At 39.1% G+C, this 23,570-nt stretch overlaps 1 protein-coding gene across 4 annotated transcripts in view; it reads left to right on the top strand.

The window, feature by feature from the left end:
- The window catches only part of Nrxn3 (neurexin 3), a 1,482,316-nt gene that overhangs the window by 658,420 nt on the left and 800,326 nt on the right, over positions 1–23,570 (top strand). For all 4 annotated transcript variants that reach the window (XM_071606618.1, XM_071606610.1, XM_071606632.1 and 1 more), the window contains 4 exons: positions 12,048–12,167; positions 18,978–19,359; positions 20,195–20,385; positions 21,153–21,326. In XM_071606618.1, coding sequence (XP_071462719.1) covers positions 12,048–12,167; positions 18,978–19,359; positions 20,195–20,385; positions 21,153–21,326 — 867 coding nt within the window. The remainder of the gene's footprint in view (positions 1–12,047; positions 12,168–18,977; positions 19,360–20,194; positions 20,386–21,152; positions 21,327–23,570) is intronic.

Here is a 23,570-nt window from a genome sequence, read left to right as displayed (position 1 = left end):
AATAACTACCTGCTGAAATATTGTTGGGGTGACTTAGGAGGTGGGTGAGATCAATGCCCAGAAGTAGCAACTGAGATAAAGTGGAGTCTGAGAGGATGAGCTTCCTGCTGTGGGCCAGTCTACAGTGTCACTGGGAATGAAGAGAGCAATCCAGGCAGAAGAGGCTTTGTGGAGAGGAGGGCTTCTGGGAGTGGGTAAGATCAGAGAGTATCTAAAGGGAAGAGCTTACAGAGATGTCTGAGGGTAGAAGAAAGGGAAGGTGATTGTTAAAATAAAATTCCAAAGAAGGAAGAAGATGTGAGAAGATTGAGTCTTAAGGTGAGAGTCCTTACATGGGTAATGGAAGGAAAGCTTTGGTTAACTTTGTGGATGTAAGGAAGGGATTTCATTCCTGCATTCAACAAGTATCCCCTAAGTACACAGATGCAGAGATGGAAGTTTTTGAACTTTATCAAAAAAAAAAAAAGCAATTTATCAAACTATGAGAGAAACTATTAGGAGTGGTGATCAAGGAGCCAAGAGTGATAGAATGGAAGGTGGTGATGAGAAAGAATTTCAAAAGTTTCCCTATGAGTTACATTTTAGGTTGGAAGGGAATGGAACTACTATAGAACAACAGAGACTGATCAAGACTACAATTTCAAAAGCATCCAACTTGGGATTATTTGCTAATGGAGTGTAACCTGATAAAAGTCTTTGTCCTAATTTCTTTTGGGATATAGACCAAAGTACTTGCAGATTCTGGCTTCAAAACTCAAGGTTCATAAACCTGTAGTGGGACCGCAGATAACAGTTGGCAGTGTAGAGATTGCTGGACTGGGAGTCAAAACCAGAGTGTACTTATATGGACATGAGAAATTCCTTCTAAGATGTAGGACCTTAGAACTTACTTCACTCAAATGAAGCATCTTTCTCTATTTTTCCAAAGTATGGTCTGAAAACTACCATGTTGAACCGTTGAATGGATCCCCTAAATACTCCTGTCCACTTGGAACCTCAGAATGTCACTTTATCTGGAAGTGGGGTCTTTACAAATGAGGTCAGTCCGATTCACACTGAATCAGAATGAGCCTTAGTGGAATGTCTGGTGTCCTCATGAAAAGAGGGCATACACAGTAGGATGCCATGTTAAGGTGGAGTGAAGATTGGAGTGTTCAAGCTATAACCCAAGGAGCAGCAAGCATTGTCAGAAGCCACCAAAAGCTAGGAAGTGGCAAAGAAATACTCTTACCTCAAGCCTTCATATCCCTGCTGATACCTTGATTTTAGACTCTGACCACCAGAACTGTTAGAGATATGTTTCTGTTGTCATAAGGCACCAAACCCATGTCTCTTTGTTGCAACAACCTCAGGAAATTAATTCAACCTGTATCAGGAATATGTGGGATCTTATTAAAATGACATTTCATAAAGTCCATCCCAGATCTTCTAAGTCAGACCTCCTGAGACTGGAGCTCTAGAATCTGAATTCTCAACATTATCCATATATGTTGTTTCTAATATTTCAAATGCAAGAAACACTGGCCCACATTACTCTTTGAGAGCTCTGAAAAATCTGAAAGCTGAAATGACAAGAGTATACCAAGAATTTAGGTGACATCCTCTGCTCCCATGAGTGACTTGTGTCACTTGTCATCCTATGTAGATCACAGAGGACTTTATTTTATTAAAGTGGAAAAGTAACCAGATTATTTCCAAAGTACATTACTTCTAAATATTTTTTATGTTCTATGTTCTGGAAGCATTTTAAAGTTAAAAATCTTAAGAGTTTTATTTTTCCAGAAGAGAAATCGAATTCTCAGCAATTTGACAAATCATTAAATTCTCTTAATCTTTATTCCCTATCATTTTCTCTTTAGGTTTTTCTCTTCTCCCAATTTTTAGCCTTCTTTTTCTTTTCTGCCTTTCTTCATTTCCTGTATACCTAGAAATTATAACCCTATGTAATGTATACATTGATTTAATAGTTTATATTCTTTATCTTGTAGGTCATGTACAGAATATTTCACTGTGAGGTTTAATCTTTGTGTCTTGTAGCTATCTATGGTGCCTTTCTCTGCTGTTAGAAGCTTTATAGCATAGTAATTAAGGGCAAAACAGACTCAGATTGTCTGGATTCCATTTCCAATATTTATTACTTATGTGACCTCCGACAATTAACTGCACTTTTTTCTGTCTTAGTTTCCTCAAATGGATGTTATTGACATCAATATAACCTATATATCAGTCAGTTTGATTATGCTGCAGTGACAAATACCTCTCTGAAATCTTAGTGACTTGAAAATCAGAGATGTGTTTCCACCCACATTAATATTCATCATAATTCTGCTGCGGTACTATTGCATGTCCTCTTCCTCTCTGGACCCTTACTTAAGGAGCAGCTCCAATCTCTGGCATTATGGATTTGTGAAAAAAGAGTAAAGAGCCATGTGATGGCTCTTAAAGTTTCTTCTAAGTTACCCAAGCTTTGTCTACTCTCATGTCCTTGACTATGAAGCAAGTCACATAAAATGCCTGACATCATGAGCCAGAAAATGTAATCCCCCAGCATGGAAGGACCTAATAGGAAGAGACTGATTGGATAGAGTAGAAAATATTATCCAAAAAAGTGAAACTAATTATGACATTCTTTTGGGGTTCATGTGAGTAATAAACAAGGTTGTATGTAAATCATCCAGAAGGGTGTCAAGTGACCAGTGCTCAGTAAGTTGTACATATTATCTAAGTTTAGAAGGATCTAATTAACGCAAGCTTGAGAAACTACAGTTATTCATTCACTTTTGAACTTTGAGAATCTAGTGTGCATATATTAACTGTTAAGAATTGAGAGGGATACAGAAATGTACATCTTGGCCTATGCCTTACAGTTGCTATGTAATCCTACATGCAAATGTGAAGAGAAAAAGAAAGTTGATGGCTCAGACTTACAGGTGGACCACGTGCTCCACCAGCAAGGCACCTCTGTCCCTGTTGCTCCTGCTCAGTTGGTGTTTGGGCAATCTCCCAGTGGACTGTTAATTCTTTAAGAGCAATAGTGTGTGTCTTTTTTAACTGTCACAAACCTAGAACCTTCCCCAATGCCCTCAAGGTAGCTCGTGTGTGTGTGTGTGTGTGTGTGTGTGTGTGTGTATGTGTGTGATGCTGTGGATTAAATTCCAGGGCTTCACACATGCTCAGTACATGCTTTTCCACAGCCTGCTTCTGAACTATTAAACTCATCTTCTTTAGTATAACCTGGAAGCAAGGTGGTATTTAACCTTCTTTAATAAGAACAGTTTCCTTCTGCTTGATGACTCTGGTTTATTGAGGAATTCAGGGTGCATGAATAAAGCAATCAACAGCCTGAAGTTTACCTCTATGCTGTGCTCACATCATTGCACAAAGAGACAAAGCCAGCATATGGATATTAGCCATGTTTTCTAAGGTAGCTGGTTTGCATGTCTTGTCTGCCTGTGGGCACACTTGCTGCCTTTGAGTCAGTTGCATGTAAGTATTTAAAAGGGACAAATACATTTGAATTAAAACACTCTTGCTATAGTTTCATTAATGTTCTGGTTTTAATTTTTTTCAATGTGCTGTCTTGCAAGTTTTATTTTAGTGGGTACTATAAAGAGATGATATTTCTAGTGAGATAAAAAGCTATAATTTCTCTTCTTTTTAAACCTTCATACATATTATTTTAGGGAGGAGAAAAATCATCCTTTAGTGAACTAGGACCAGAAAAGAGTAATATGTCTGCTCATCCAGTCTCCTGGATAGCTCGGTTGCATAAACCAAGTATTAAGAAGATAAGAGTCTATCCAGGTGAGAACACCATTTCATGTGGCAACTGCCTCTGTCCACAGTGGGTGATCAGTTAGTGTCGTTAAGTTTATGAGACCATAGGCCATGTAGTTATCATTCCAAAGAGGCAGGGTGCAAATATCGGTCTTTCCCAATTCTTGCTTTAGGTTTAATATTTTCTGTTGTGGGAAGGAGATGATGCAACCTGAGGACTGAAACACTGTCTGCACAGAACTATGTGTCTTAGAATACTTTCAAATGGACTGATTATATTTTTATATTTAGAATAGAGTTCCCTTTTTAGAAAGTGGTGATTATTTAGATCTATACAGAGCCTGAAGGGACTATGGGTAAAGAGACTGTATCTCTTAGGTTCTGTCTTGAATAGACCTAAGCATTTACGAACAATGGTCATCACATGTTCTCAGAAATCCTGCATGGTTCACAGTGGAGAGCCATATGATGGCCCTCAGAGCCTGAGGCCACTTTCTCACAACCTCAGGAGCTGGTCAACTGTACTGTACAACCACAGCACCTCAACCTGTATTGCACACTGAATGCTAATAGCAGATTACTTTCCACTGTCCACATGGACTTCATCAACTTCAGGCAGCAAATAAATAGATGAATTGGAAGAGCATCATCCTGGAGTCAGGAAGCCTACATTCTGGATTTTATTTCCAGAACAATTTAATGGCTTTGTGAACTTGCACGATCACTTAATCTCTCTGAATCTCATCCTAAGGCTGAAGGTGTAGCTCAGTGGTAGATCACTTGCCCATGTTGTGCAAGGTGCTGGGTTCCATCCCCAACAACACACACACACACACACACACACACACAATCTCATTCTAGCAACTAATGTTACCTAGGGTTATTATAACATTTGAGGTTTCTGCATGGAAAACAGTTCTGTGAAAATGATCTTCTGATTTCCCTTGAGAGCAGAATCAGAGACAAAGCCTTGCATCAGGGTATATTTGGGAGTGGATTCCAAAAGCATGAGTGGAGGAGGAGGGCGAGTGAGCAGTGCAGGAAGAAGCACTGATGTGAACACCTATCCCCAAGGTTTCTGCGGTGAGCACTGAAGAAGTGGAGAGTTGGAGTGCTGTTGACATTGGGTGCCTAAAACACAGAAATTGGGGTACTTATCCATGAGTTTCATCTCCTCATTCTTTGCCAGTCTCCCCTGTGGCCCCTGCCCTCACTGAGTTGAGCTTTGTGCCCTGGCACAGAGAAGGACTGTAGACTGGCCCTGCTTGAGATGAGGGACCATCAGATTGTGCCTGAGCTCACAGTAACTGTCACCTGCTGCTGTGTCTGAAATCTGAGGTTGGCCGTGGGGATGCGATGCCAGAAACCAAAGTGCCTGTTGCATGTGCTCACAAATACAGCAATATTTTAAAATGTTCATGTTTATTTCAAACATACACATTTAACTTCTTTTATCTCTATGAACAGATACCATATGTTAGGTCTATATCCTAGTCTTGCAAATACATTAAGAACAAAACAAGATCATGTCCTACTCTTCATTAGCACCCCAAAATTAGATTTTCTATTTAATGCTTAGAAATATTCTCCCATTTTCTCTGTTTATTTTTTTTTAAACCCAGCCTCACCTTACTCTTCTTAAATCCTTAGAGTGGACAACCCAGGGTCGTAAAGCAACACAGCACAATGAGGACTATTTGCAGACTGACTAGTGTGACCACACATAATTGTGTGACCTGGCAGTTGCAGAGCCTGCTCTGCCCCTTGGTTTGAGGTGCTGGGGTATATTATACCAGCTTCATAAAATTAAATAAGATCCTGTGTGCAAAGCAGCTGTGCTTGCTCCCTTTACTCCTCGGTTAGTTTCCAAGAAGGCTATATTTTTTCTGGTTGGGGACAAAATATATATTTAAAAGAAAGGGTGTCTGGTATATTTCAACTCCAAATTTGTCTAATTCTTTCTACTGCCAAAATGCACTGTGCAGCTCTCCTCTGCTCCCCTTCTGGTTCTTCTTCCCCACTCAACGAATTTGCTTTCATTAATTTATTCATGTATTGCTTTGTATTCACTTATAAATTCATTTACATGTATGTGTTACTCTATTGAATACATTCCTGGATTTATTCAATCTAGCCTATTGCTAAAACACAGTGTATGTGTGTGTGCTTTCTGTGTTTGTGTGTGTTTGTTTCTATACACAGAGCACCTTCTTGGTGCAAAGTACTATGCTTAGTGTTTGGAGATCACAAAGGTAGCATATTCTCCTTGAAAGGTGTAGAAGTTCATGCAAACAAGACCAAACCTACAATACAAGTGAAAAAATTAAGTATTTACTAGGCCTTTTCATTCATAATTACATATATAATAATAATTATATATATTATGATGTTGGATATTGATTCTTCCTTCTTGAACAAAGAGTCACTTCACAAGGAAACAGACTTAAGTTGGAAAGTTATTAGGAGTTTGGGGTGTGGAAGATTCTAGGACATGTCTTGGTTAAAATCTCTTTGGTTTAATCTCCTTCGTCCTTGAAATCTGTCTTTAGTGCTAGTAAGATTACATAGAAAGACCTAAAGCACTAGAGTATCTTAAATCATCAATAAGGTCTAATTTGTATTATACCACAGATGTATGATCTTACCATAGCAAAAGTCGGACAAGCTCTATTATATGGATGACTTTTTCTTCTAAATAGGTGTAGAAACAATATCTCCAAAAGACAAATTTTCTTCTGATCTCTGAGCAAATTGCTCTCATCTCTTAAAAAGTGACTTCATGGAGAGAGATCATTGCAAGAAATCTTGAGACTGTCCTCAGTGCACCACTGCTGAGCAGGCTGTAAATCTGTGGCTTAAGGTAGAGGTTGGGCAGTAAATTGGGGGCAGGTTTCCTTCTCATCCTTGGTGGAGCCATTTATGAATTTTGAAATATATCTCTCCAGATTCACTCCGTTTTGAAATTGAGATGCTCCTTTTCCTTATCTCAGACAAATAGGTTATAAGGCATGGTCTAGAGTGCTTGGGGACTGACTATGCAAGGTAGAAAGGGAGGGAAGGAGAGGGAAAGGGAGCCAGGTGTGTGTGGGGGGGAGAAAGATCGCAGCAATCCAGCATCATGAGTATCCTCACTAGAGAGCGGGGGGCCTAAGGCCCAAATTAACACTGTACTATGAAAATTAGGGGAGCAGTGAACCTGAGGCTCACGTGTCTCAGCTATAGGAAGCTGTCAGAAGCTGGCATGAACTGTGGCTGATGTTGGATAGAAAGGACACAGTTGCTTCAGAGATCCCTTTCCAGAACATTCTATAAAGTAGCCAATTTCCTATCCCTACTTCCTACCCCGACCACTTTTTCTCAAATTCCCAGTTTTATTTTCTTCGTAGAACTCAATACTATCTATACTTACGTCACATTCCTTAATTTGTGTCATACCCGTCACATTCCCTCACCCCACCCTGGACTGCGATCTCATAAGGGCAGGCACCTCTCCTGTTTTATATCTGCTGTACCCCAAATTGCGCCTGGTCCCGTGTGTGATCCTCAATTACTATTTTTTAAATATATGAGTAGACAGTCTCTGTCACATCCTGTCACAGGTCAGTAAGAGTGCTCTCTGCACTCCAAAAGAGTTGGTGGAGGTGAGCCATAGGGAGAGGGGCTGGGCAGTCTGCAGTGGTGTGTTATATATGGGAGGTCGATGGTGAGATTGCTTGTTCAACCCTGATAAATAGTGGTGGTGTTTTAAGTGAGTTTCAAGCAGAAGCAGGGTCTTCAGGAGGATACATGTGCTCAGGCCTAACAGCCTGGTCACTGGTCTTTCTCACACTGGCTGGGAGACCAGTGTGAGAGAGAAGACTTTGCAAAAGCTCATGGTGCCTTCTGCCCCTAGTGTAGGAAACAGCCGTACTTCCTGCCACAGGAGGACTCCAGTGAGAACGGATAATCTAGTTGAGGTGCTTTGCCAAACCAGCTTTAAAAATTATATGATATAACATGTATTGAAAACACATCTTTAAAAATAAGTTTGTGAAAAATAAGTTTATCCAAATCAAACTCAACACTTTCTCGATATCTTATGGATTATGAATCCAAAAAAAGAACCTAAAATTTTGTGGGCGGAGAATAAAAATCCTTTTTTTCCCACCTCCTTGTCTTCCTCCTCCTCTTTAGTCCTGATCTTTTTCCTCTCCACCCCTGCTTTTCTCACCTGATCTGTTGTCTCTGGGGATGATGCCTGATAAAATTTATGGTGCTATGGGCTTAGTAAAATGTGAGTCACAGCTCAGCTAGCCTACTCAAGGGTGCAGGTGGAAAAAAAAGGTAAGTTTTCTCTTTATAAATATCTTTGCTGTTCTTTAAATCTAACACAGTCTATCACTCTGAGCATCTATTTACCATATCATTTATACGTAATATTTTGTATGCATTGTGGGAATTTGGACTCATGTGGAACACTTTTTCAAGGGAAATCAAGTTACTGTTCTTTTTCCTCTTTTGCACAAATAGAAAGATGTTAAGGTAAGGCAAAGTGTCCCCCTCCAGGTGTCCCCCTCCCCTGTCCTATCCCCACCCAAGCAAGGAAGTTTCCAAATGTTCACTAGCCACTTTTGGAAACAGCCCTATGGCAGATGGAAGGAATTTCTACTCCCTGCATATGAGCAAAACCATCTGATTTAGTTGGTTTGGTCAGGTCTTAGAAATATATTGACAGGCAAATGTATATCTGGGATAACTTATAGTTTTACTGTCTATATTGCTCCTGGGGGGAATGGCAAATTTATGTGATGTGGCCCATCTGGTTTTAAAAAGTCTAAATAGGTTAGAAATAATTAAAATCCAGTCTACCTTGTGAAGGTGTGTGCATTTAGAAATGCTCCAATATCATTTTTACCTTATATTCCCTTTCCTATCAGCCCAAAGAAGGAAAAATCTGCTCTTATCTGTTATCTTCCTCCTAGTAATCAGCAATGATTTTTCTCTCAATGTGAACTTTTCTCAAGAATGTTTCATTTTGATTTTATTATTATTTCTGGCTTCTTGAAGAAATAGGACTTTCATAGGGCTCTTGTGGTTAGGTCAAGAAAACAAGCTTATCCATGTTCTCCCATTCCTTGGGGAATTAGACCACCTTCCCAGAGGCACAGCTTCCCTCCCACAAGGTGTCGATATGTGGATTTCAGCCAGGCTGCATCGAGTGCTTTGATGTCTTGCTCCCAGGATGCACTCAAGGCTCTTGCTTCTATGATGGTACAGAATTCAACACTCCACTCCCACAAATTTCTGCATCTCAAAATCATCATCTGTGATTTTGCTTCTTTATTACCTGGAATGAGTATCATTTCCTGGGAAGTTCAGCTAAAGAGTGAGAGATACTTATATCCATCAGTCTGAAGAGAATCAAAGGATTTCTTGTGCCTGAAATCACTGGGTGGAACTCCTTAAGTTCATTGTTCCACTGATGGTGCTTCACTGGCTTTTGCTGGAATCTGCCAGAGAACATCTTCCCTGGACCACATCCTTCTGCTCTGAACACGTAGCAGCTTGTGTGTTCCAGCCATCAACTGGCAAGGCCTCTTGTGTCACTTATCAACCCAGTTTCATTCCTGGGCCACAGATCAGCTTTATTCCTTCTATTTGCCTGGATTTCCTTCTGAATTTAAAAAATGACTTTTTCTCTGGTAGGAAGTGTTGAGCTTTTGGCTTGATTAAGGATAAACATTAGTTCTGTTCTTGTAGATAGTGAGAGTCTTACAAAAGCTCGGATTTATTTGCTTATCGTTTGAAAATAAATACTGAGTAATGTTGCTTGCCATTTCAACAGGATAGGTACAGCTGTTTTTCCTACTCTTAATGAGAATTATTGGTGTTTGGAGGTATTGAATGTAACTACTAGTAATTTTTTTTTTCATTTCTAATCAAAGACCATCACATTCTAAAGATTGATAGTCAAACATTTATTTTAGAAGACTTTTAAACACTTGTTTAAATCAGACCCTGTGGACATTTCCAGGATACTGTCTGTGTCGAGTTCCTGTATTATGTTAACATCATTTAAAACACCCTTGAAAGATGCAAAACTTGTTTTACAACTCCAGCTAATATGATACTTACATAGTAGTGTCCCCAAACCAACAGTGTTTGTGTTCATTATTCTCCCTTTTATCTTGTCTGTAATCATAAAAATTAAGTGATGTTCAAAAACTTGCCTGAACAACAGATGCTATCTCGGAGAGATGTTTTAAATAGCCTGTATCTGTAGCCGTTCTGCCTCCGTAGCCAATATTCTCTTCAGCCTTCTTTACTCTCTTCTTTCTTTTTCAAGCATTTGCATGTAGAACAAAGAAAAGAAAAGCATAAAAACACAAAGGCAGATTTGTTTGTTCTGAGAACATCTGTTCTCCTTGTAAAGCAACCACATGATATGGTCCGTTTTCTTCCATGCCCTCTTGGTTTGCAGTTGTAAAGCGACTGTTCCATCAGTCTTAAGACTGGAATTTAAAGATATTCCCTAATGTGTTGAAATGTAGGGAAAATATAATAAGTTTTAAATTTTAGGTGATAGTCAGATAAGCATCCTCACAAAGTAAGAGAAGCTGAGGTTGACTACAAAATGGTTTATTATAGAATTATTTCCCCCCAAGATTCCTTGAATGATTTCATGTCATCAGTATCCCATTTGGAGTATATTGGGTCCTGTTTACATTTCTTCAATGAATGCTTAGAATTCTTCTTAACTTGGATTGCACTTGAGGTGTGTATATATTCTGAAAAATTTTAAAGATAAAATACTAGCTGTAAATATTGTAATTTATATATATATTTTAAAGTTTGTTAATTTTTTCAGGAGAATTTCTCCCAAGCTTCAAATACTACCATAATCTTAATGACCAGGAAAAGTTCAAATACTTATTACTCAAAATCAAAAGGATCAGTTGAAAATTACCTAGAGATTCTACCCAGGAGATACTCCTTTTTTCTTTCCTAAATAATACCTTCAGTCTTTGGGATAGATGAATGGGGAGTAGACAGTGAAAGATATGTAAAGCTTCCAAAATTACTAAGATAAATGTATTAAATTTTATGAATGGTTACAAAAAATCTCCTATATACTCATTACGTATTCAAAAAGCAGGTATCCTCAGCCCAAGTATCTCAGATACATGGTATCTGTAAAAATTTATATATTCTATACTGAAGTTACATTCAGAGGTAGGGCTTTCTGTATGTTGATTTATTAATTCAGAAACATTTAATCAGCATCTTTCTGCATGGGCTCAGTTATCCACTTAGAAAGAAGAAACTTAGTCTAAATTCTGGGATTCCAGACAATGTTCTTTGTGAAATTTCCATCTCAGTTTAATGATGACACACATTCTCATGTAACATGACAGTTTTTCTCCTTGTTCACTGGATTGTTTTAATGCCTCCATGTCTCCATCTTTTGCACCCAATTACTACAATTTTCTACTGCTCCTGATTCTTCATGGTGTGCACTTGAATTTCATCTTGAGCATCTTGAACATGGATCTCTTGAGACAACTTAGTTTATTCTTTTCCTTACTGGGAAACATTCTCCTGACCTAAAAAGGATCATGTTTGAATTTTATGTTATTTCATGTTGTAAGTATTTAGATCTTTTTGGAGGAGGATGAGCAATGAGATAAGTCTAGGCCCCTTCACATTCCCTTCAGGAGCATTATTTATAATGGGGGGGGTTGGCATTATTTCTATGATGCTGTTTACAGTGGTGATTTCTGTGGTCACTGACTTCTGATGCACCCTGTGGTTAATGGAAATGTCATGTTAAGGCAATATATGTTATGGAGTTCTTTTCTCATCCGATTGGTGGGTATTTCCTAGAAGCCAGACTGGTGTATTATGCCGAAATCACCAAATGATTCTAAAAATAATTATGATGAATTTCCTGTATTTTCGAGAAATCCATTTAGAATCTATTATTTTGAGAAATAAAGGACAGCTGACTATTGATTCCTATGAATCATCTCTTAGCGTCATTGGTACTGGAAAACCTTGTATCTATAAAGGAGGGAACCTATTTCTTTTATTACTTTGTGATTGTCCTTTAAGTTTGAATGGAGACTTTTGCTCCTGGGGACCTTTATGGAGGATCCTGTTGGATCTATGAGAGGGACACAATTCCTTGAATACTAATGGGTCATGTGCACCAGTGTGGCTTTGACACCCCTGATGCTGTGAGCACTACTTGGAGAACTTATTCTGACTCTGGCCCTTACCACCATCCTTAGGCAAAGGACCTGAGACCCTGTATGCAGGGCAGAAGCTCAATGACAACGAGTGGCACACCGTTCGGGTGGTGCGGAGAGGAAAAAGCCTAAAGTTAACCGTGGACGATGATGTGGCTGAGGGTGAGTAAAAATGTAACAAAACCGGTATCTCTTTGCTCTTATAGATTCCTCTGTCATTCCATCTTTTAAACCAGAGGCTAAGTAGAAGTCAGAAATCATGTTCTCTGTGGACAAGCTCAGGCAAGGCTAAGAAACAATTTTCCTCTGTATTTTTTAAAATTCCCCTTTCATCAATCTGTATTATAGAATTTACCTATTACTATTATTCTTTATTTTGGGGTCTCTCTCTGTAGTCACAGAACATACAACTGGAGGACAGATGTAGGGTTCTATGGATCCTTCTAGAATCCAATAATTCAAATGTCACTTATCAGTCATCCTCCAAGTACAAATTCCTTCAGTTGGTGAACAGGTTGTACTTAAGAAGAGGGAGGGAGGCTGGGGTTATGGCTCAGTGGTAAAGTGCTCACCTCACACATGAAAAGCCCTGGGTCTGATCCTCAAAACACATAAAAATAAATAAATTAAATAAAAAAGTTATAAAAAATTAAAAAAAGAAGAAGAGGGAGGTAGGTAATCTGGTGTTCAGAATATTTTAGGGACATGTAAATATCTAGCACAGTGCATGATATTTAGGAGTTGCTGAACAAGATTCCGTTTAATGAATTATTCATTTATTTAATCATTATTGCCTGAGTACCTATTTTGTACCCAGAACTGTTTTAGAAGGAACTTGGAATATGGTGATATAAAAACAGGTGAAATTTACATTTAGAGGGCAATGAAGAAATGAATGAACCCATACATATGTAAAGGAACATTTAGCAGCCCACACAACACAGGAGCAGTTCCTGAGAGCCTCTTGCATGTCAGCAGTGTGCTCAACTTGTAGACAATAAGAAGGACGTGCAGAGATCGCCTGTTGCCTCAAATAGTCAATCAATCATGATGATTAGATAGGACTCTGGTATTTGAAAATGGAACAAGAATATATCATGAGATTCTAATTTGGATGGGTAAGATTATAATTGTCAATCAGAAGGGAAAATGACTGACAGGGTTGGGGTGATTGGGAGTTCTTTATGAAAGTAGATCTTCAGCCCAAATTTGACAGGTGGTTGTGATAGATGAGGTCTAGGGTGGAAGAGAGAAGGCACATTCAAGTGCTGTTTTACACATTTTCCCCCTGTAAGTCTATACTCTCATATTCCAGAGCAGTACATAGTAGATAGAATTCTTGTCTATTTGGTAAAGAAAAATTCGGGTAGTACTAGGAATTACATGGAACACTGCTGGCATCTGGTCTGGGTCCTGACACTAATTCTGCAGGGTGTTGGGAAAGTTACTCCCCATCCCTGGGCCTTGACAAGTACAATCAGAGACTAAGCCATCTCTACAGGGCCTTCTGTGGATAAGACCACCAGTTAGTCAGGAGCCCTGGGGTTTAAAACAATCATTGCCATTAAATTGCTTTATGCCTTTGGGATAAATATACTAAACCTCTTTTTCTTCATTTCCTCATTTTGAAACTTGAACTTCTGTTACTTCTAAGGTTCTTTCTAGCAAAAATGTTCTGCGATTTTGAGTCCTATAATTCAATTTTATATTCATAAGCCTGAGTTTCTATATTTCTGGAGTCAGGAATTATAGTGAAACAGGAGTGTAGGGGTGTGTGTATGTAGGTTGAGAAAACCTGTTTGAGGATTGAGGAAGAACAGCTAGCATGTAGGCATTAGACACTGTGTTGTCTATCTTACATACATCAGCTCCTTTAATCTTTTATAATTCAGCATGGCCTTTCAAAATAAATGTTCATATTGTCAGAAAGGTAACATGAAATTTAGAGTTGGATAATTAAGCTTCAAATCCATGTCTTCTTGATTCTACCTCCAACCCATTGTAAGAAAATGATTTATCTGCCAGGTGTGGTGGTGTATACCTGTAATCCCAGCAGCTCTGGAGGCTGAGGCAGGAGGATGATGAGTTCAAATTCAGATTCAGTAATTTAGCGAAGTCCTAAACAACTCATCCAGATCCTGTCTTTGAATAAAATATAAAAAGGGGTGGGGATATGACTCAGTGGTTAAGTGCCCCTGGGTTCAATTCCCGTTACCAAAAAGAAAAAAAAAAGATTTCTTTTTGAATACAGGAAAAGTGGAAAGAATGGGCAGGACTCGGGTGGGGAACACATTTTGGGAGGTAGACACATACCAACTCTCTCCCCCACAGGGAAACAAAGGCAAACAGAACCACAAGTGTATAACCATTGTAGTTATACACAGACGTCAGTAGAGAAAATATTGTTTTACGTAGAAAGCATTGGTCTACGTTCCTGAGGGTAACTTAACTTTCTGAAATGAACGTAAGAAATGTGATGCAAGAAAAAATGGTTATACTGTTTAGAATGTGCAGTCAGCCTGCATTAGTTGTCCCAGAAATTATCACAAACCATTAGTGCAGGCAGGAGCACACAAAAGCTCTGGCGGTAGTTTGAACAAACAGCCCTTGCTAAACTGGGCTTGGCTGATTAAATCCCAGTGAGGAAATTCACAGCGTATTCTGAATAGCAGCCACTAGATGGCACCCTCACCCCAATTCTAGCCCTGAGTACTTTCCATTTTCCTTGGGAAATGCACACCCTGAAAGCTTCAAGAGCAGCAGAACTGAGGGGACTGTAATTCCCTCTCTCAATCATAATTCTTTGATAGAACCCTTGGAATAAAGGTAATTGTAAATTGTGCTTTCTGTTGCCAGTAATAATTAGAACGCAGGGCTAAACCAAGGAATGCCCAGGTCATGCAGTCATTGGATATTTGAAATTAACCAAGCTCCTTCACTTTCAGCCTTACCCCCTAATTCACTGGCGGTGGAACAAAGCAGCCACGAGGATGGAGAGATTTGGGAGAGGAAAAGAGTTATTTTGCTTATGAGCTGTAACCTTGGGTTGCTTTTTTCAGTGATAAGGGGTTTGGGAATTTTAATTTTAGTTTATGGAAGTCATAAAATCAGGCAATGAAATTAAAATACCACACAGTCCCCAGGTTATTAAGTGGTGTCTTATTGGCTTATTTAGTAATTGCATTCATGCTGTTTAAGATCCCCCAGAGTGCCAAATTTTCAACTACTTTATAGAAATGATGCAAAGAATAGACCAGACTCATAAGAAATCAAAAGCAAAGAAAGAAATAGTCCTCAACCTGGTGTTTTTCATTTATTATAGTGTAATTGTGTTCTCAGAAAGTATTAAGTTCAGTTGACAGTTAATAAGGATTGATTGATTGATTGGGCTGGATTTCTATTATTAAGAATAAATTAAAAGAATACCTCTGTTGGGTCATACCTCTCAGAATGGGGACCTAATGAACTATCCATTCCACCCAGAACTTCATGCTAATATAAAAATTCACCCCTTTGTTTCACTGCTTTGGTTCAAGTTGATTTCTCTCTCTGTCATTCATGCTGTAAAAAGTCGTTGTTTTTTTTTTTCCCCAGAGTTTTCCATTAAAAACATGTTCCTTGTGTTAATAAAAAGCCTGATTAAATAGGATTGGGAAATGTTAGGTCAAAAATCATGAAGTTCTGTACTGCCAAGACTTACTTATGAGGAACTTTTAATGAGCTAATGTACATTGCTAATCATCAATAATTAAATATGCAGTATTTGCCAAATGTATTTGGCTCCAGAAACTTTTTTTTCAATAAAGAATTTTATAGCACACACTCTTCAAAAGTGCTGATATCATGGAGAAAGACCAGGGGAGCTAGAGAGTTGTAGGGAAATATGGCCTTCATTTTAATTTCTCTTCCTGTGTCTTGGAGTCGGGGGAACTCAAGGTACTTCCTCTCTGCTTTTCCTATTATTATTATTATTTGCTAAGCCTTAATGTTGGCCAGGAACCTCATGAAGAAATGAAGATATAAACTCTAACTCCTATGAAGACATCCCAAATACAAGCTCTGCCTTTCAGTTATAGGGATTCTTGAAGTAGTCAGGCCCCTGCAGAATACTAGAGGACACATGGAAGATACCCAAAGTTGTCCCTATTTTTTTTTTTAAAACTTGCATTCTCAGAAAAGAGCAAATTAAATAAGTAAATAAGTGGAAAATGCATAAAACATTTCAGAGAAAGAGGGAAAAAACTGCTGTATCATTTAGTAATAGCTAATGATTTAAGTCCTATGTACCATTCTAAGTACTTTCTATGAATGGATTATGTTTAGCCCTGGGCAACTTCCTACCTAATTCACAAATGGGGAAGTGAGGCAGACAAAAGTTAGGTAACTCTCCTAAGGTAGCCCAGTTAAGAACTTGTGGAGTTAGAATGTAAATCCATGCTGTACAGCTCTTGAATTTATATACTCATCCACTATTTGCTATGGCCTCCTGGGGAGTTACATCGTGAACCTGGCCAATAGTTTCCAGAGGTTTATGTTCTTCATCACTCCAAGGATTGATCTGCAGACGGTTTCTTGGCTGTGAAATATGGAAGTGAATGTGTGAATAGGAGCCAAGGCAATGAGGCTGCTTTGGGGGAAGTTGCTGAATGTATTACTCCTGAATCAGATGGAATGGCATTGTGGTGCTTGGCCAGGGGGAAGGAGTGGGAACTCATTACAACAGTTCCTGCATGGAAACTTCACCTGCTAAATTCTACCTGCTGCTTTTCTTGGATAATGGTGTTCGGGAATGAGTCCGATTTTTTTTTCTTTTTAAATAAATACACTATGGTATACTAGTAAAGATGTGGGCTTTGGAATTTACACACCTGGGTTCAATTTGAAGGTCTCCCATTTACCACCTGTTTGATCCTTGATCACATTGCTTAACTTCTGTAAGCTAAAGGCCATCACCTCTAAAGCAAGATGATGATACCTATATACAATTTTATTGTAATAATGATGTCTGGGAGGCAGCGCTTAGTGCAGCGTTTGGTGTACAGGGAATAGTCAGAGTCTTGGCTTCTCTTTGTTATCTTTCACCCAAGTTACTTCTCTGCCCTCCCAAATTTTAAAACAGATACTATAAGGTATGCATTTATTTATTCACTCCTGAAGTGGAAGGGAGGTTTATTGTACAGACAGGAAGATATAAATGAAGGGGTTCCAAGTCACTAAAATGGATTAGCTGACACACATAGATAGATTTATTTTAAAATATTTGGTTAGACTGGTACAGGTTTCAAATTTGAAGAATTTTTTTCATGCTTTTGCTAGGTGCCCCAGACTTTTTTATTTATTTATTTTTTAATCATCATCCACAGAGGAGTGAGTTCCATTAGCAAGTACTAGAGCCAGTACCTCTTTAAGTTTGGCTCTACATTGCCTTCTCCCCTCTCCTCCCTGGCTCAGATTTGAAGCTGCGCTCTGAGTCACCCTAGACTCTGACTCAGGCTGCGTTCCTGGGCTTATCCTGGGATTTCCTTCTCCCCTTCTTGGCTTCTGTCCCACATATCCAAGCCCTTGCCCAGGCCCTGGCTCAGTCTTTCTCCATTTTCATTCCCATTATTTTTTGCTTTATACCACTGATTTTCTGGTGAGCAGAATTTCACAAGCTCTCCAGTCAAAATTTCCTTCAAAGCTACCGATTGGCTTGAAAATTGTCTCTTTAGATTTCTTTTAAAAGCCAGGGATCTAGCTTTTTGGATTACCATGAACCACCATTCTTACTTCTTAGTTCTCAGAGTGCAGTTTTTAAAAACACAGATTAGCAAGGCTGTGAACATAGTTGTAGATGCTTTCCTTCAACCCCATGCAAGTTGGTTGTGACTGTCCCTCTCATACTCTAGCCACAGTCCTAATGCCTGTATGAACAGCTATAGCCAAGTTGACATCAGGAGCTTATTTCAGTTGTTTTAAAACATGTAACTGCATGTTGCTCTGGGGTTGTGTTTTCTCCAGGCAGGCCCAATCCCAGTGGCTGTTGCAAGGCCACCGGGAACTCTATGCTTTGAACAAGCCTTGCTTGAAACAGGCCTTTCATCAGTATGCTTGCAAAAGCTCTGGAGCGCATTATCACTGTGCTGGTTTGGATTGTTCCTAATCTAGTCCTCTGCAAGGTGGTTCAGGCTAGATCAGCCACATAAGCATCATCTTGAACTTTGCTAGAAATGTAGATTCTCAAGTGTCAACCAGGACTTTTGAACTAATAAATTCTGAGCGTGGGGCCTAAGCCTTCAGATAATTCTGACATGTATCAACATTTGATGATCACATTTTTAGTCCTTAGACTAAAAAAAAAAAAAAAGTTTGTGATTGGGTGATAAAACATAAGGAATAGTCTAATCAGGATAGTTTGATTAGGGTAAACTTCATTCATTCCATCCATACAGTTTAAGAGCAAAAGGTAGTTTCCCAAAGGAAAATTAGGTGTTATTGCTAGAAAATAATAAGTTGCTGGGCAGATAAAACCAACCGATGTTCTAAAGTAGAAATTTTTCTACAAGTACTAGGTGGTGGATTATTATAGCAAGAAATATTTGGTAGTATCTTTGACAAGAGCTGGGGCAGCAAAGACCTTTCTTCTTATCCTGTACATTGGTATGCAATCATTTTCTTGAACACAGAGAACTCATAGTTTTAGCCTGTAATCGGGTTCCCCTTAATCTCACATTCTTCTTTTTATGACAAGCCACTCTGAGCAGATATTTGGGCATCTGGATGCAGGACATAGGACTTGGGCTGAGTCAGAGCTCAGTTCTTTGGCACCAAATCAGGTATATCCTATAATGATTACCTTGTTTTCTTGAACTGAATCAAGGAAATCGAACCATTTGAATTCCATCAAGTTTCAAGTTACACTAAAAGATATAGTAAGGATCCTGTGACAGAACATAACTCTTCCTGTTTGTACCTCATATCTGGTTTTCATAGGTACAATGGTGGGAGACCACACTCGCTTGGAGTTCCATAATATTGAAACTGGTATCATGACAGAGAAACGATACATCTCCGTCGTTCCCTCTAGTTTCATTGGGCACCTGCAGAGCCTCATGTTTAATGGCTTGCTCTACATTGACTTGTGCAAAAATGGTGACATTGATTACTGTGAGCTGAAGGCTCGTTTTGGACTGAGGAACATCATCGCTGACCCCGTCACCTTTAAGACCAAGAGCAGCTACCTGAGCCTTGCCACCCTCCAGGCCTACACCTCCATGCACCTCTTCTTCCAGTTCAAGACCACCTCTGCTGATGGCTTCATTCTCTTCAACAGCGGTGATGGCAATGACTTCATTGCAGTTGAGCTAGTCAAGGGGTAAGATATGGGACCCCCAATGGTTTATGCTGGATATCTTTGCACAAGCCCCACATAAAACACAGACATAAAAAAAACAAAAAAAAACAAAACTGTTCATTTCATTCTCTTACCTCTGTTCTTTTCATGTTATAGCGTCCTCTTTGATTACAAAGAGTCACAAAATGATTCAGGATAGAAAAGAGATTCATAACGCTATTTAAGATTTTCCATTATTTGGTAGGGAATGTCATAGCTACTTACTCTGAAATATAGTCCTTTAAAACTATGGGGGGAAAATAAGCTTATTTTTTGCAGAAGAGGACTCAGGCATGTTTTACATCCATCTCTTGAGTAATACTAACTGTAACCACCAACTAACTATATGCCTAGAAATGAAGTACAGATATTTGCAACTCAACCATCAGCTCATATATAAATTATTTTTAAAAGCTGCCCTTTCTTTAAGACATTTTACTACCACATGTTGGAAAATAGTAAAAAAAAAAAAAAATCAAAATCAGAACCAGATCCTTGACCAAAGGAATGAAGTATTGCTCCAGAGTTTTATAGTGAACCACTTGTGCTACTTCTTGGCTCTAGATAGTATTACTACTAGATAGTACTACATGACATTATTCTAGATAGTATTACATAACAGTGTTAAAAAGAAGTAGCTTCTATGAGAATGGATCAAGAACCAAGTATAATAGAGTAGGAACTGACCCTTCTTATGAACTATGCTTTAATGATTGTCACATTATACCAGTTTAGCTTGGGAGACTCAAAGCCCCCTGCACATTGCCAGTAGTGCAGCAGGGAATTGCTAGTCATTGGTGGTGATTGTTCCTCACAGGTACATACACTACGTTTTTGATCTCGGAAATGGCCCCAATGTGATCAAAGGTAATAGTGATCGCCCCCTGAATGACAACCAGTGGCACAACGTCGTCATCACTCGGGACAACAGTAACACCCACAGCCTGAAGGTGGACACCAAGGTGGTCACACAAGTTATCAATGGTGCCAAAAATCTGGATTTGAAAGGTAAACCTTGTCGATAAGTTTATCCTTCTTGGAGCATTTCTTACAATAGAAGCCCTGTTTCCAGAGGCAAACTCCAGGTTAGGCGTGCCACCTATTTTTTGAGACATTGTGCATTTCCTAGCTAAGCAACGTTGAATTACACCATAATGCAACTGAGCCTTGTCTTTGTATAGACCCCGCTTCAAACAACAGTTCCTTTCTTATGATCTCAGGAATGTCTTGTGGCAGGTACCGAGGAGATGGTCAATGTCAACATGTGAGAGGGTCCATAATAAAAAAAGAAGAACCATAGTCTTTCAGCTGAGTCATGTTCTGCCTAGATGACATTGGTAAATTTTTCTCAGCCGTAGTTGGCTTACGTATATTATTTTTTGTAAAATGAGGACGATGATTTTTACTCCCTTTATGGGTCATTAGGAGCTTTGATGACTGTTGGTAGAGCCCTTCAGCATAGTGTTGGTTATAAGCACCAAAAAAAATGTTTTGTTGAAAATATAGTTCATCTTTACTTGACCGTATCATGGGGACAGTGCCTACTTCCAAGGATTGATTTGATGATTAAAATTTGTATATAAAATGCATGGCATATAAGAAATGTTGGTTTCTTCTCTTGACAATTTAGAGATCCTGGTAATTATTTGGTTTTCAGCCGGTCCTGTCCAGATTGTGTTCCACAGATACCCAATAGTCTGAAGTGCTTGGGGAATTGCTCACATGGCTACCATATCCTTTACTCAGTCTCTTTTGCTACCTACCGTCCCATCTAGGCGACCTCTACATGGCTGGCCTGGCCCAAGGCATGTACAGCAACCTCCCGAAGCTTGTGGCCTCTCGGGATGGCTTCCAGGGCTGTCTGGCATCTGTGGACTTGAACGGGCGGCTGCCGGATCTCATCAATGATGCCCTCCACCGGAGCGGGCAGATCGAGCGTGGCTGTGAAGGTACCAGCTTTCCTTTGAAGTTCCAGCCTTGTGGCAAGCACCAAGCCTCTCTGCTGCCTCTGCCAATGCCTCTTTCCTCAATTGACCAGTCCTCTCTCATCCCATTTGCCACCTGACATTGCACTGCCAGCATTGCCCTGTTGTTCCCGGCTGAGTATGTCAGGACATGTGCCACAGGCTCCAGGAGTATGTGTTGGCAGATGTCCCCCAGGATCACATACTTGCCCACAGAGAACCTTCCCTGGCATTGACATCAGGCTTCTTCCAATTTGTGCCTTTGCTTCCTGAATGGCTGAAAAGGGCATCAGAGACTTTTACTTATATTTTAATACATGATCAGGGACAGACTTTACTTAGGTATCAACATCAATAAAATGCTTCTTATTTTGGCTAATATGGACTGCATGTTTTAACATAAATGCAACAGGAGATAGGAAAATGATGTCAAAATGCCATGACAATGGAAGGGAACTAATATTTATTGAGTGCTTGCTAGAAATCAGGCATTGTTAGGCAGCCCCTTATTGTGGAATCGTGGAACACCATGGGCTTTGGTGTTGGAAAGACCTAGATCCAGGTCCGGGTAGTAGCTCCTGTTAACTGAGTGCCATTCAGCAAATTACTGAACCGCTTTGAGCTACATCATTCTTCCTTATTTTTTTTCCTGTAAAATGGGGCATCCAAACTTGCCTTGAAAGATAATATAAATAAATCTGAGTGAGAAAAATGCCTGATCCATAGTAGACACTTGATAAACATGGGATTATTGTTTACAAATATTATCTCATGTAAGGAATATAATAACAACTGCGTACCCACCTCTGCAGCACAACAAACCATGCTCAGCCTGTTTCTAAAGATGATCCACTCTCTTTTGAGACATTAGCTGAATTTTACAAGTCTTTCTGAATCCAAGTTCTTTACAATTAAAGCAATCTAATTTTAGTCAGTAGAGGGCAGCAGTGATCACATTTGGGGTTCCCTAGCAGCCTCGGTTTTGGGCTGAAAAGGTGACTGACTATACACCTAATTGCCAGGCAAAGAGCTTGCTTGACCAGTCACCAAGATCCATGTGTTCTTTCCTTTTGGTTGAGCCTCATGGTCCTTTGTGCAGAGTATTATGTTTTCTTGTACTCCTTTGTTAATTTACTGGTGTTAAATGGGTTCATTCATTTCCTGTGTTCAACGTCATCCATCTCTCCTGTTGTTAATCGGCTTTCATTTGAGTCCACTCACTACCTTACAGCACAGTTTTATCAAAGCTTCTCATCAGCTTCTCATTCTGACTTTGTATTTATGCAAGTTGTTTCCCTTCGCCTAAGAGTCAGCTGCGTGTGCTGCACTAGTGTGAGACCCATCATCCCTACATCCCTACAACCTACTCCAAGTTTCTTTAGCCAGAAACTTTTTCTAAATGCTATTGTCCACATTTGGAATGTGTGTGTGTGTGTGTGTGTGTGTGTGTGTGTGTGTGTATGTGGGGGGCAGGAGGTTCAGAATCACTAAGTTCTTAAAGCAGTCACTTATGTGTTCTAGAAATGCAGAATTTCATTCATCTAAAAAATTTTTTTTTAAATCCTCCTGACCTGTTTGTAATTTTTCAAGTGTTAAAGGATAATCCTGGAATAGATGCAGCATTTAGGATTAAATTGAGTATCTTAGTTTAGAAGATTGTGAAATGACCATATTTCTAATTATCCTGGAATTAATAATCATCAACTTAAATCCTAAAAGCACGTATTAAAAAGCATAAGGCACTCACTATTCAAATGCTTTATCATACCATCACTTCTTCAACATGGAATGTTAAGAGCAATCATTCATTTTATTCTAAAATAATGTTGCCCAATAGAATCATAACACAAGTCACACATGTGGCTTTAAATTTCCCAGTAGCTACATTTTTTAAAAGGTGTTAAATAACTGGTAAAATAATTTTAATTTTATATGATAGACCCAATATATACAAAATATTACTTAAACATGTAATTAATATAAATTTATTAGTAGATTCTCAGATTTTTTTCTTCAATAGATTAGGAGTCTCACATTCATTTCTGTGATATTAATCCTGCAAAACTGTGCATTTTCCATCTACAGCACACCTCAGTTCAATATGCACATGTTTAAAGGGTTCTGCAGCTGCCTGTGTCTCTGGCTGCTGCATTGGAAGCACAGTTCTATTCAATATAAGAACTGGGATGTGGAGGAATAAAGCTATAGTATTGGATTAAAAGAATGTCT

The sequence above is a fragment of the Marmota flaviventris genome, chromosome 2, assembly GCF_047511675.1.
Source record: "Marmota flaviventris isolate mMarFla1 chromosome 2, mMarFla1.hap1, whole genome shotgun sequence".
NCBI classification, from domain to species: Eukaryota; Metazoa; Chordata; class Mammalia; order Rodentia; family Sciuridae; genus Marmota; species Marmota flaviventris.
The sequence above is the reverse complement of the archived record's forward strand: the minus strand, read 5'-3'. Positions and strand labels throughout refer to the sequence as shown.